This window comes from Apodemus sylvaticus, chromosome X (assembly GCF_947179515.1).
Source record: "Apodemus sylvaticus chromosome X, mApoSyl1.1, whole genome shotgun sequence".
Classification (NCBI taxonomy): domain Eukaryota; kingdom Metazoa; phylum Chordata; class Mammalia; order Rodentia; family Muridae; genus Apodemus; species Apodemus sylvaticus.
The window spans coordinates 66074535-66089716 of NC_067495.1; the positions used below are offsets into that span (position 1 = coordinate 66074535).

The window sequence follows — 15182 nt, forward strand, 5'->3', positions numbered from 1 at the left end:
ACATGGTGTGCACACTTTGACAAATTCTGTCCACCTGAAGAGTGTCATTACGTCTAATACAAACAGTACAGAAGATTGCTCACTAGCTGGAAAGATATCTCCGCCCTTCAGAGAACTAGCTACTCTTGCAGAGGACCCTGGTTTGGTTCCCAGCACACATACAGTAGCTCACAACCATCTTTAATTCCAGTTATTGGGCATCCAGCACCCACTTCTGGCCTCTGTAAGCACCAGGCACACATACCGTCTTAGAACATAGCACACAGGCAAAACATTCATAAGCTAAAAATGAGTAAGTCTTATAAAGGGCTGGAGAGATGGCTCATCAGTTAAAAGCACTGGCGGCACTTTAAGAGGACCCAGGTTCAATTCCCAGCACCCACATGACAGCTTACAGCCCCCTGTAACTCTAATTCCAGGGGATCCTATACCCTCACACATACTTATAAGCAACTGAAACTCCAATGCACATAAAATAAAAATAAATAAGTTTTTAAAAATAAAAAGAAGGCCTATTTTTCTCCATTATCACTGGATTATTTTTAGTCTTTTAAAATGCAAGTATTTGACAGATTAAAAATGATGGCTAATTATTCTGAGCTCAGCATTATTTGCAGTGCTTAATATTACTTCCTGAAATGGATTGAGTTGATTTCCTTCTCATAGGTTGGCATCACTAAGGTGTTTGCTGAAGTTCTACCTTCCCACAAAGTTGCTAAGGTGAAGCAGCTTCAAGAGGAGGGAAAACGTGTAGCAATGGTAGGAGATGGAATCAATGACTCTCCAGCCCTGGCAATGGCAAACGTTGGAATTGCCATTGGCACAGGCACAGATGTAGCCATTGAAGCAGCTGATGTGGTTTTGATAAGGGTACGTCCTGGAGCTCCCGCAGTGCAGTGTGTTAGCAGGCAGTACTTACTAAGAGTAGGTCCTGTGGTCTGAGGTATGAGGGGTGACAGATTGTCTGACATGGTTAGTGGTAATACTGTAAACATACTGTGCCTAGAGTCCCATGTTCCTAGCTATTGAAGACATAGAGTTTGGAGTAGATGGATGGATAGTCTCTCTCCTTATATCCCGACTTTCTCAGGCCAGCAATACAAATGAGAATAAGAAGTTTCTGGTGTAAAAGATAAGATTTAACAATAATTATCTGCAACAATATTCACTGGCAACTAGGAAAATATTTTCAGAACTCTCAAAGAAAAATCTTCCAACCTTGACTTAAGGCTTAGCAGTATCTTAGATTTGTGCTCAATTCTCAGTATGTCCCATGGCATATGTAATTCTGTTGGACAGTGACATGTAGGGACGGTCCTGATGAATTGAAATGTCACTAATCTCACTCATCTCTCTTCTCAGAATGACCTTCTGGATGTTGTGGCAAGTATTGACTTGTCAAGGAAAACAGTCAAGAGGATTCGAATCAATTTTGTCTTTGCTCTAATTTATAATCTGGTTGGAATTCCCATCGCTGCTGGTATGCAAGACTTCACAGTTTTTGTTTTTGTGGTTAAACTCATTAGATACTTACATTGGAAGAAAAGGCTTACTATTTTTTAGTTTTTACATATACTGTGCTAGTGTGGTGAGTGGAACTGCTAAAAGTAGTAATGTTCAACAAACTTTATTATAGCCTAAAAATTTATAAACATCTTGATACTTTAAAAAATTTTCTCTTTAGTGTTATAATTTCAAATTTTTCGCACCTAAGTGTTGAAAAACTGGTACCGAAAGTCTGTGCTGACACATACATAATTAAAATTAAAAATGAATATTAAAACAATAAAATATGTATATGTATAATTTATTTACTTATTCACTTATTTTTACTTTATAAAAGGAATTTATCCATAATTTTGCTACTTAAATACAGCCACTGTTACCATTTTAAATTTCCTTCCAGTTATTTTGACTCTGCTTCAGTTTGCTCTTACCACATAGTTCTAAATTTTCTGCTTTTCGTGTAATGTTCTATTGTAGTCAGCAGGTATTCTTTTTAGACTGAGAGATGAGGATGCAGAGTGATTGTAGGAATATGAGCAATAGACACTAACAGGCTTGTGCAGTAATAATAATAATAATAAAAATAATAATAAATAACAACAACAGTCATCATCATCTGTGACTTTCCTACATTAATAATGATAGAGAAAATTCTCAGAGAACTAATAAAAATGAGGAATTAATAAAATAAAACTTTCTCCTTCTCTCTGGCTTGGAATGTAAGTAATTATTACTGTAAGAAAAATAGAAAAATCCAGGTAAGCTCATAAAATTAAATTAAATGTTCACATCTAGATCCACATGAGAGCAACTATTAAAATGTCTACTGAAATCCAGTGTGTTTGGGCATGGTGGCTCACATCTATAACCCGAGCCTTTGGGATGCAAAGGCAGGAGGATGGCAGCAAGTTCAGGGCTATCCTGGTATACCATGTTCTGGATTTCAGGACTACATAGTATGGCATTGCCTCGAAAAATTTAGATTGGCACATGGGTACATACACACACAGACAGATTTAAAATTTTAATTTAAAACAAAAAAAGTTGGCCCAAGTATGATACTGCATGCCTCATAATCTCAGTCTTCGGAGGCAGCACTTACACAGTTCTCTGTGAGTTTGAGTCCAGACAGGGCTCAGTAGTGAGACCCTGCCTCAAGAAAGAAAAAAGAAAAAAAAAAAGAAAGAAAGGAAAGAAGCAAAAAAGTGTAACCATGTGTGTGTGTGTGTGTGTGTGTGTGTGTGTGTGTGTTTGAGAGAGAGACAAAGACAGAGAGAGACTTAGTAGAGCATGGCCTTCCCAGTGCAGGGTGGCCGCATCTGCTACTCAGGGCTGGGGAGTCCCCCCAGTCCACTAGAGAAGTGAAGAATGCCCAGCTACAGCTGTCAGTCTCCCCCTGGCATGCACCCTAGGGAAACTCTTAAACATGAGTTCCTGGAAGAAGCTCAAGAATATTTATGGCAGCACTCTGCTACGGAAGAATTGATGGCAACACACATCTCCACAAACAAGGGACTAAACCACTGATGACATGACAAAATAACTTGTGCAGATGTTGGAAGTGTGGTGATGATTCATTTAGTACTGCCTGCTCTAATCCAAACTTGTTTCCAGGAGTTTTTCTGCCCATTGGTTTGGTTTTACAACCCTGGATGGGATCCGCAGCGATGGCCGCTTCCTCTGTCTCTGTAGTACTGTCTTCCCTTTTCCTCAAGCTGTGAGTATGATGACATGCTGTTTCATAGGCTAACAGCCAGTTTTTCATAGTAGTAGGTTTGATTCTTGTGTTGTTGGGGTATGCCAAAAATAATCGTGTATATGTGTCTGATGTACCTGTGTAGTATGTATACACAGGTACACAGAGGTCAGAGGTCAACATCAAGTGTCTTCTATTTTTTCTTTACGTTATATTTTGAGTCATAGTCTCTGACTGAACTGGGTCCACCAGTTCAGTCAGACTGGCAATGAGCCTCCAGACTCCTGCCGCACCTCTGTAGCGCTAGGATCACAGGTGCCAGGCACCAGACTCAGCTTTTATGTGGGTGCTAGGGATTCTAACTCAGGGTTCTCAAGCACCTTATCCAGTGAGCAGTCTAACCAAGATTTCCGAACAACTAGGGAGGGGGGATGTAGGGAGGAACCCTGGGAGGGAGGCCAGGACGGGGGCAGCATTTGGGATGTAAAGACATAAATAAATTAAAAATGGAAATAAGTTTTAAAAAAAAGAGAAAGAAAAAAAAGAATTATTAGGTAGTAACTAATAAATATTAGCAAGATGTGTGTGGTGGTACACATTTGTCATCCCAGCACTCAGAGCGAGGGCTGAGGGAATCATATAGTCTAGCCTAAGCTACATAGTAGAGATTTTGTCTCAAAACCAAAAGAAAAAGCTAAGTAGTTGTTATTTTTATGTAGTGTACACAAATCTCCTTGTGTTTGTACATACACCAAGTATTCAGCTAACATTTGGTTGCTTTGAATTTCCATGCAGTTACAGGAAACCATTGTATGACAACTATGAGTTGCATCCCCGGAGCCACATAGGACAGAGGAGTCCTTCAGAAATCAGCGTTCATGTTGGAATAGATGATGCCTCCAGGAATTCTCCGAGACTGGGTTTGCTGGACCGGATTGTCAATTACAGCAGAGCCTCCATAAATTCACTGCTGTCTGACAAACGCTCCCTGAACAGCGTTGTTGCTAGCGAGCCTGACAAGCACTCGCTTTTAGTGGGAGACTTCCGGGAAGATGATGACACCACACTGTAAAAGGCCTTGGGGGATGCTGCTAGTTGAAGTTCTTGTGCACTGACACAGCACTTACGTTGATGTAGAAGGATCTTATGTCAATCTCATGCTCTTAAGTGCAGGATTCTATCTGAGTTGTATTTGGTAATGGGGAAAATATCTTTCTCAGGGCAGGAGCTCTGAACCTGGCATTATCTAAAACAAATTCCCAGCAGTTTTTGTTTCATTAGGGATACAGAGGGTAGAACAGCAAGTTTAGAACAAGCTCTAGAGTTAGAAGTTGCTAACTTGTTGCTAATTTGGTAGATCATTTTTATTTGACCAAAAAAAAGTGCCCAAAGACAGGACGATTAAGGATGTGAAGATTTGAGAGCATGATTTTGAGGGTAATTTTGAGCCTGTATCCTTGCCCCACCGGGGAGCAATGGCTTTCAAAGCACTGTACAAAGCACCTAGTTTAGAAAGAAAACAGTTGCGACTGTCTCAAATAGATGTGCCTTATTTATTGTAGGCTTCCTTTCACTTCATAATTTCATGTGTCCCTGTCCTTCAGTTCCTAAGAGCCTACAGGATGGCTTTTGTCACCTTCTTTCAAGTGAGCCAAGTTTAGGTGGTCTTTCCTTGATAAAAATAACTGACAACAGTCATTGGAATGAGGCAGGAGGATTACAAGTTCAAAGCCAGCCTTGACCATATACACTAAGACCCTGTCTTAAAACATTTTTTGTAACTGACAACTCTTCTGAAATCTTACTTTTCTAATCATATTGTGCATCTCTACAGAGTTCTGTACCCTTTTTTCCTCCACTGTTGTTAGAAATCTCAAAATCTTTCTTTAGTTTCCTTAGCCCTGTGCTAGCTTTCAGTTCTCTCCTGCCCAGTTCAGCTCTGTTCATAGTAGACGGAGTCTCTCCATCAGTCCCAGTCTAGAAATTTAACATTTGAACCTCTTTCCCTGAAAAATTCCTCAAAGATTAACACTAATATATTAACATATATGGGTCATATAAAAGTACTTGGACTCATTAAATTCATCATTTGGGATATAATCACATGGCTGGCATATTGTACTTTAATAAAATTTTAGTTACTTCTTATGTTTTAGCTAACTTATCAAAATGACTTTAAAATGTTCTTATCACACAGAGCTGCTTTTATCAAAATACACACCAAACTGTAATAGAGAAATCACAATATTCCTGGTTTATGATATCTTGTAGTCAAGTATGTTGTTCATTCATTTAAAGTATTTGTGCTTATAAACTCTTAAATCTTTTATTTTCATGCCATACTTTAAGATACTAGCATAATGCCTATCATATAATTTGTGCTTTGAACATGTTCATTTCTCCTTTTCAAGTCAATATTGAATATAAAATCATTTTTGTATTACTGGAATATAAAGTGAAATGGAGAATGGGTTTTGTCCACTCCACCACCTTTCTCTCTTATTCCTCCACACCCAACACCCAAAAATGTTTACATTTTTCAATGCTGTCTTTCCAGGTTTGGAAAAGACCTAACTTCTATTTTAGCTATCTTAGAGAGGTGAAACTTTTGATGAAGGTGCTATTAATCTAGAAAGGCAAACCTGTTTTAATGAAGTATGAATAAGTTTGTATGCTTAAACTGTATTTTAAACCAATACTTATGCTGTCTTAAGAATTTGAGTTTGTATATTTGTTTCTTCATTCTAGCAGATCATCATAATATAACCCATTGGCTTCTAGAGCTAGAGACGTATAGTAGTTTTTCCTTGCTCTGAATTCAAATTGAAAACATTAGTCCCCTAGCTGTCAGCCAGTTTCTCTCTCCTTCTCTTCTGTCTGTGACTCCTCCTCTTGCCTCCACATCATGTTATAAGACAGTGAGAATAGCATTTCAGGTCTCACTGCCAGAAAAGAACCTGCTTGAAAGAAGCTGTATTCCTAGGAGAGGTGCATCATTTAAAGAGGGGATCAAGCACATTGCTTTCAGTTGGCCACTAGTTTAATAATGAGCCGCTGCTCAGAACAGGTTTTGTTAATGCATGTGTGTTTGTACATACATACATACATACATACATACATACATACATACAGAGAGAGATAGCCAGAGAGACAGAGAAAGAGAGGTAGAGAGAGAGAGCATACATCTGTTTTGAGGTTCTTTATGGTTTCCTTGACATTCTTCTGTGTTCACTCAGCAACCATTGTCTCTGTCAGAAGGCACCATGGGCACTTTGTTGTCCGGTGCTAATGCAGATTCAGCTAGGGGCCACCTTTTAACTTAATTATCCAAAGATGCCTTTTGAATTTAAAGATTAAAACACAGCTAGAATATTTACTCTTGTAGTTTTAAAAAGATAGTTGTTACGTGTGAAATAGAAATGTTGCTTTTCCTACTTTAGTATCAACATTTTAGGAAGTTAAATTTGATGCCTTATGAACAAATAATTTTCTATTATGCTTTAATTTTTTTAAAAAATGTGTTCATTCAGATAGATATAGAGAGTGATTGAAATAGCACTATAGATGTTTCCAAAAATGTGAGTGTGCATATATTTTCTGTACACAGCTTAAAATCAAAAGCGTATAGTAGAGGATTTTTCCATTATGTGTAGATTCTGTTTTAAAATTATTTTTCATAATATTTATTTTACTCTACTTTGTTATTTTCTTTGTATGAGGCATCTGGTTAAAGTTTCTTCTTCTTTTCCTCTTCCTCCTCCTTTTCCTCCTCCTCCTCTTCTTCCTCTTCCTCCTCTTTTTTCAGACATTCCTGATAATCACTCCTTTGGGTTATTTTGTTTTCTGTATTAAAAAACCTACTTCTTTACCAAATATAAATATATAGATTCATGCCAAATCTTTACCAACTTTTATACTAACTTTCTTAAGTACTTTAGTCTGATATGAGTAACTAGATATAACACAAAGCATGACTTCTTATTTCTCAATTACACTAGCTTCTTTAATGATGTTGAAAATATTTACTTTTGTAGCCAGAACCAGGTGTCTCAACCTTGTGTTTTTAAAGAAATGTATTATGAAACTTTGGTTGGAATCCAAAACAGGAGCGGGCAACTTTGTGCAATATTTCGTTTCTGTAGTTTAGTTTGTTTTTTCCTCATATGCATGTAATTGATATTTCTGCCGAAAATGTGCCTTTAACTTTATAATTATAGTGTTGTTTAAAAAAATGTTGTCAAGTGTCACTGTGTTAAGTCATCCAGCCCCATTTACCAACAGTTCCACACTCCCCTCACTGTGGTATTGGGGTTGTCTGACTGTTGTTTCAGCTGTAAATCCATTCTGTGTCAGGATCAGAGGCAGCAACACACATTCAGGTAGGGGACAAAAATCTGTTGTCTTTCAGATCCCCCTGCCCTGCTGCTGTCACTCAGAACAAGAGACAAAGGAACGTGTATGGCCTCTTCTCCTTTGTAGTGTCTAATAAATTCTTGCTGCAGTATCTACCCTACATGAGCTTTGCTTGATTTGGGGGAGCCCTAGGTGCTGTGAAGATCCCATTTACTGCCTGAACATTTCCTGGGGGAAATGTGAGAAAATGCCTGCTTACTGCAGGTAGAACTCTAACAACAAACAAAAGGAGCGAGGCCATGCAAGGCCAGCCTGCTGAGCCAGTGAATTTATTGGGCTTAGAGGCAAGAGCATAAGTGATTACCCCAAGCAACTTAATTACTGAAAGTCTCCCACCACAGCTGTGTTGTCACCTCCTGACACCATATGCAGCTGTTCAAAAACCTGTACAGTGGCTGAAATCTGGTATGAGTATCTGAGGACACTCCTCATTCCTTCCATGAAAGAATGACTAGCCAGATCCTGGGACTCTTTTGAGTAGTCCCAGCTGCTGTGCTTGGAGGACGTGGTCAATCCTACCCAGCATGTATTCACACACCCAGTAGACCCTTACATTTAAAAGGCTTTTTTAAAAAAACAAAACGAAACCTCAATTGTGAGAGCTAATTTCCACACCTAGCATATGGGATAATTCTGTCAGAAAAAGGAAAGCAATGGGGCAGGATGGATGCCTTGGGATTGTGCTTTTTTAAAAAAAAAAATAATATTTTTATTGGATATTTTATTTATTTACATTTCAAATGTTATCCCCTTTCCTCATTTCCTCTCCGCAAACCCTCCATCCCATCCCCCCCCCCCCCCCGCTTCTATGAGGATGCTCCCACACCCACTCCCTACTCCCCACGCTGGCATTCACCTATGCTGAGGCATCGAGCCTTCACAGGACCAAGGACCTCTCCTCCTATAAGGCCATCCTCTGCTACTTGTGCGGCTGGAGCCATGGATTGCACTCTGATGTTCCCGTTTCTCATCCCTTTCTACATCAGTGCAGCTGATGAGGTTTCAAAACTTTCCATATAGCCAGGCAGTGGTGGCACACACCTTTAATCCCAGCACTTGGGAAGCAGAGGCAGGTGGATTTCTGAGTTTGAGGCCAGCCTGGTCTGCAGCATGAGTTCCAGGACAGCCTGAGCTGTACAGAGAAACCCTGTCTCGAAACAAAACAAAAACAAAAAAACAAAAACAAAAAACCTTCCATATCTACCAAAGTGAAAGTGAAGGAGTGAAGGGGCCTTTGTCCTAGGAATGCTAGACATCAGAGGTCCTCCGAGTGAGGGTAGATACTGAGAAATAGAGTTGACTCTGCTTTCGTAGGACCTGCCAGCCTTGCTATATGGTCCCCCCCCCCCCTTTTTGAGACAACACTCTGTTCTATAACCTTGGCTGTCCTGGAAGTCTCCATATAGACCATGGTTGGCCTAGAACTCATTAGAGATCCACCTGCCTCTACTGGATTTAAGATGAGCTACGATGCCTGCCTGAAAGGGAAGGCTCTTGACAAGGATGAAAGAGCTAGGTAACCGCAGCAGTAGTCTCAAGCCGATGGGACCGTTTGAAATTGACCGAGCAGCCTTTGGCATTCTGTACCTATTACCCTCAAGTGGTGTCAGATTTAATTGTCAGCACTCTCTGTGTCCCTCAGATGGCCAAGGCTGATCTATAAACTCGAGTGCTGTCCTCACCCAATCAAAAGGCCCAATTTCTTCATTGCCACGTATAATCACCAAGTATAACAGAAAGCTGAGGTTAATTCAATCCATTCAAAGGAACAATACCTTTTAGAGCTTGCCAGAGGGATTTGCAATTTATGTGGAAAACCAAATGACTACAACAGCTGAAATAACAGACCATGTATGTAGAGATCATTTGGGGCCCAAAGTGCCCAATGATCTAGCTGGGCACACTAGCTCACACCTGTTATTTGGAGCCCCCAGGAGGCAGAGGTAGGAGGACTGTTTAAATAGCTGAAGGTACATGCTGAGTTCTGCACCAGCTTGGGCTACATTGTCAGATCTTGTCTTGAGAAGTTGTTACCTTACATTACAGGAGATCTGGAGGCCAAAAAGGATAGCAGTGTTAGTAAAGTTGTGCTTCCTTCAGAGCTACTCCAGTGCCTTGAGAGTTTGCAGCTACTGAAAGCTGCCTTGGCCCATGGCTTTTTCACGGTATGGCTGCATCTTCTAGTTCCACTGTCCATAGCACTTTATACTATTATCCCTAATACCATCACTCCTCTTATAGTGACTTGTGAGTCACTATACGCAAAAGTACTTTGCGTCTACTAAGACCATCTATGGTGATTTTCTCAGGTCCAGATCTTCAACTTAATCATACCTACAAAATACCCTTTGCACCAAAGTTACCAAAGTAATAGCTTCTGGGAATTAGGACATCTTGGGGGGGGGTGCGTCTATCATGGAATCCATAGTCAAGTTCTTGACTTGACCTGAAAGTTTCCTCAAATGCAAAACAATACTGACTACCTTGGGGAATTGTAAGGCTTTCTAAGAATGGAAGTGATGATCCTTTTTTTATGAAGCAGAGTTAGGGTTTATTAAAGATAATTTAAAATAGATTTTAAGCATGAGAGTTATGAGAACAAGGCCCTCCAGAAGAAAGTAAGACACGCCCTTGAGTGTAGGTATAGACTTTTCTAAGGGAGCCACTGGAAGGGGTATTGCAAAAACACAGTGGTAACTGTTGTCACTTCCTTGACCTAAGCATAAGGAAAGAGAAACTGGCCATACCACTCGGGTGTAGGTCCTTTGTGGTATGGAGCTATTTAAGTTGTTAATTATATATGTCAAGAGAGCCTTTAAGAAACCTTCCTAGAGTGTGATTAAGGGGCACCAAAATACCAATCTCCTTGCCAAGAGCAGTCATACCCTTTTGGGTGCTTAAATTTAATAGTGTTAGCCTTCCCATTTCCCCCATAATTTCTGCTCTTTGTATATGTGCCAGCTCCACAAAAATACTGCCTCATTGAACCATAGCAGAGTACATTTGTATATCTAGCATAACACTTGGGCAAAGAATTTCCTTCAAATAGTCTTAATAAAAACTAACTGCCTCTGTTTAAAATAGATATGTTTGTTCCTTGGTAAGCTGAACCACTATGATAAGAAAAAGAGTATAGGTTCATAGAAAGAATGCCTTATTAAAGAAAACACCCCTGCTATAGGCAGCCATGATGGCATCCCAAAGGGTAGGAGATTGACCTTTCACATCCCAGAATGTTAGAAGAGTTATAACATCATTATCATGGGCAGTGGTGGACTCTTGAAGAGAGAAAGCACTTCTGATTCCAAAGAGCAAAGGGGAAAATTCTTACTCTTACAAGTTTTCAGAGTGGGAGACAGTTCATTTCCATGCTACATGACCTTGAGTTCATGCTAGAAGTCAAGGAATCAATGGTAAAGTCTAGCTACAACTCAAGGCTGTCTTGGGTCTGAGCAATAGGGAAAGCAGCCAGGCCTCATCCTATAACTGAGAAAAAACATAACTCTCAGAGAACTTAGGGGTCACAGCACACCCGATTGTCAACTCCCTGGAGAGATTTACATGACCTGACTACGGGGAGAAGTAAAGGCAGCTGAGATGTGTGATCTAACACCAACGGGTCACATTTTTGCTCCTGCTTCTAAGCCTGTCAGAGATAGCTTACTGGGTAAACTTACTTGCCACATAAGCCTCATGACCCGAGTTTTGGTCCTTGGAAACCACATACAGGGGGAAGGAGAGAACTGACTCCACTGTTTTGTCCCCTAACCTCCATGTGAGTGCTGTGGTATGTATGCAAACACCACACACACACACACACACAAATAATTTATTTAAAAATCTTTTAGTTCTTGCTTCTCCCAGGGTGGACTCAGACTTACCAGTGTTAGCATCCCCTGGGAGCTTGTGAGAAATTCAAGTTCCCAAACCCCACCCTAGACCAAGTAAACCAGAACCTGTGTGTTGACAGAGCCCCAGATGACTTATATAAACCTAGCACCCAAGAGGTTGAAACGGAACCAGAAGTTCAGGGCCAGTCTTTTTTTTTTTTTTTTTTTTTTTTTTTTTGGTTTTTTCGAGACAGGGTTTTTCTGTATAGCCCTGGCTGTCCTGGAACTCACTCTGTAGACCAGGCTGGCCTCATACTCAGAAATCCACCTGCCTGTGCCTGCCAAGTGCTGGGATTACAGGCGTGTGCCACCACGCCGGGCTTCAGGGCCAGCCTTAAATGCCAGTTTTGCTGGGGGCCACATCACTGTCACACAGAGAAAATACAGGAAGGGAGGAAGGATTCTGTGCAAGGAAAAAAGTCAATCTCAAGAGAGGCAAAATGGAAGAGAGAAATGCTCCCATTGGAAGATTTTCATATTTAAATGTGGCATTTAAATACATGGTGCTACTTTTGGTTGATTTTCCTAAATGAAATCTCTAGTAATTCAGCACTTAGAAGCAACTGATGGTAATGTTGTGTTAGGTGCCCTTTAAGATTTTTCTTTTGGGAGCTGAAGGGGTTTGCAACCTCATAGGAAGAACAACAATATCAACCAAACAGACCCCCCTCCCCCCAGAGCTCCCAGGGACTAAACCACCAACCAAAGAGTACACATGGCTCCAGCTGCATTTGTATCAGAGAATTTCTATGTCAGGCATCAATGGGAGGAGAGGTCCTTGGTTCTATGAAGGCTCGATAGGTGCCCCAGAGTAGGGAAATTGAGGGCAGGGAGGTGGGAGTGGGGTGGGTGGAGGAACACCCCTCACAGAAGCAGGGGGGGGGGAGGATGGGGTTTTCTGGGAGGGGAGAAACCAAGAAAGAGGATAACATTTGAAATGTAAATAAAGAATATATCCAATAAAAAAGAAAGATTCTTCTTTTGTATACAATCAAAGCCCAATAGAAGTGGTTTTCCCCTGTGGGCTGAGCAACTGGAGTAGTGAAATTTAGCAGCCTTTAGTTTTTCTCTGTAGAGACTGTCCCCACCCACAGATCTCCACCCTCTCTGAAAGGCCTTGGTTGGGTTAGCTGCAACCTTTGCATTAGAAAAGTAACATGGGTGTGGTTAGGGAGTGAAGCTAAGGTAGAGCACACACTTAACAAGATAAGGCAGAGAGTTTGATCCCCAGCTCCTTATAAGAAAGCAACTCTACATTCACTCACACACACGCGCGCGCGCACACACACACACACACACACACACACACACACAAATAGTTTTTTAAAGGAACTATGCTTTCAGTTACAAGCCAAAAATTTTCCCAAAAGAAACAAATGAGGCAAGCAGGTACAGGTACAGGTTTAGAATCAATATGGTTTCTCTGTGGCTTTGGGAACATGCAGGAGTATGTGGTTGAGATGAGTGTAACATGAGTCAGAGGACTTCCTGCCAGATGCCTCGTGGGAAAGTCGTGTTTGCTCCAGCTTGAGGCTTAAAGCTGTCATCTCCACTATACCATGGCACTTGCCATAGCAGATGGATGCTCTGGCAGCAGCTGCTCTTCAGTGTGGTGCCCTCCCTGACTGATGCTTCATGGTCACCAGCCTTTAATTACAGCAGGGGCTGTGTGAAAGTGACCTTGAGAAGTTCCCTTTTTCCTGCAGTCTGAGACCTGTGTGTCTGCCCGCTGGGGTCAGCTTCTCAACTTTACTTACAGACGTTTAACCTTGAGAGAACTGGGAAGTGAGCGGAGCAAATGAGGAACTCACAGCTCCTCTTATTTGTTGATACAGCAGAATAATAAAATATGTAGTGGGGATCGTCCTCAGAGAAGCTTCCTCTGGCAACTGGTGGGAACAGAAGCAGAAACCCACAGATACGCATTAGGCTGAGCTCAGGGATCCCCTGGAAGAAGGGGAAGAAGAATTGTGGGGGAGCCATAGGATTCCATGGACACCACAAAGAAACCTACAAAATTAACTAACCTGGGCTCATAGGGGCTTGCAGAGCCCAACCAACAACCAGGGAGCCTGCATGAGCTTCACTTAGGCCCTCTGCATATATGTTATGGTTGTTCGCTTGTTGTTCTTGTGGGACTCCTAACAGTGGGAGTGGGAGCTGACTCTTTTGCCTGCTTTATGGACCCTTTTGTAGGGTTGCCTTGTCCAGCCTGATATAAGGGTATATGCCTAGTCTTGATATAAGGGTATATGCCTAGTCTTGATATAAGAGTATATGCCTAGTCTTGATATAAGGGTATATGCCTAGTCTTGATATAAGGGTATATGCCTAGTCTTGATATAAGGGTATATGCCTAGTCTTGATATAAGGGTATATGCCTAGTCTTGATATAAGGGTATATGCCTAGTCTTGATATAAGGGTATATGCCTAGTCTTGATATAAGGGTATATGCCTAGTCTTATTGCGTCTTGTTATGCTGGTTTTACTTTGTATCCCTGGGAGGCCTGCTCTTTTCTGAAGGGAAACAGAGGAGAAGTGTATCTGAGGAAGAGGGAGTGAGGGAGAGACTGGGAGGAGTGGAGGAGTGGGAGGAATGGATATATATCATATATATATGAGATATGTCCTGGGAAAATGGCAGACACCTAAAATCTTCAAGTTTTCATGATTTGATTGACATTTTTGCTCAAAATATTGAGGTAATGGGAAATACTCGTGGAACTTGCTTTTATTCCCTTGGCTATCCTAGCCAAAGATCAGATTAAGGCTCCTTTCATCTTCCCCCACCTCTTTCGTATATCTCTGACCTGGTTAAGTAGTCTAACCTCTGAGCAGAGAATAAGTTCTCTAACATAGCAACCCAATTGAAATTCCTTTTTGTGTCTGCCCCACTTCCACCTGGTTCTGTAAAACCAGGTAAAGTTTGGTAAAGTTCATTTCAAAATGTGGTCCTGAAGCTGGTATGAATAGCACAGTGGGTAAGAGTGCCTTCTGCACAATCATGAGAACCTGAGTTCAAACTTACAAACTGGCTGGATGTGGCTGTGTATGCCTGTAATCCTAGTGCTGGGGGGGTCGGGAGGGGGGGGGAAGGTGGAGACAGGAGGATTGCTGGGGCTTACTGAGAGATTCTCTCTCAAGAGAAGCCATTGATAGAGTAGGACCCCAAACACCCTGCTGCACAAATGTGTGTATATGCAACACGCAAATTAAAAATATAAGGAAATTCAAACTAAAATAAATTACTAAAGTTGTGGTCCTCACTGGGGATATATCTTGCTGGAAAGATGCATGTATGTATGTGCATGTATGTATATGTAGCTCAATGGTAGAACGTTTATCTAACATGCATATGCATAAAAACCTGAGTTCGATCTCCAGTATTAAAAAAAACAAGAGTTAGTTCTAAGCCAGCCTGGTCTATAGAGAGAGACCCTCCCCCTCGATCTCTGAAAACCAAGAAAGAGGCCGTTGAAACTGCTGCAGGCTTGTCAGTGCTGAACCCAGTGATCCCAGTGGGAATAAATTTTGAGGAAAGTGTTGTTAGTGCTGCTATTCTGATCAACTAAACTTGCTAAGTATTCTTCAGTTGGTTACTATGAATAGGCTTCCCACTATGGAAATAATCTCTCGAGTGCAAACATAGTTTTGTAAGAGCATTTAGCAAATATTT

The 15182-nt window shown here is 41.1% G+C and overlaps 1 protein-coding gene across 3 annotated transcripts in view; it reads left to right on the plus strand.

Annotated features, from left to right (window-relative positions):
* Positions 1 to 7715, plus strand: part of Atp7a (ATPase copper transporting alpha) — a 105396-nt gene extending 97681 nt beyond the window's left edge. For all 3 annotated transcript variants that reach the window (XM_052170123.1, XM_052170122.1, XM_052170124.1), the window contains 4 exons: positions 667 to 870; positions 1363 to 1480; positions 3121 to 3223; positions 3998 to 7715. In XM_052170123.1, the coding sequence (XP_052026083.1) occupies positions 667 to 870; positions 1363 to 1480; positions 3121 to 3223; positions 3998 to 4274 (702 nt within the window). In that variant the 3' untranslated portion in view covers positions 4275 to 7715. The remainder of the gene's footprint in view (positions 1 to 666; positions 871 to 1362; positions 1481 to 3120; positions 3224 to 3997) is intronic.
* Positions 7716 to 15182: the final 7467 nt, after the last annotated feature.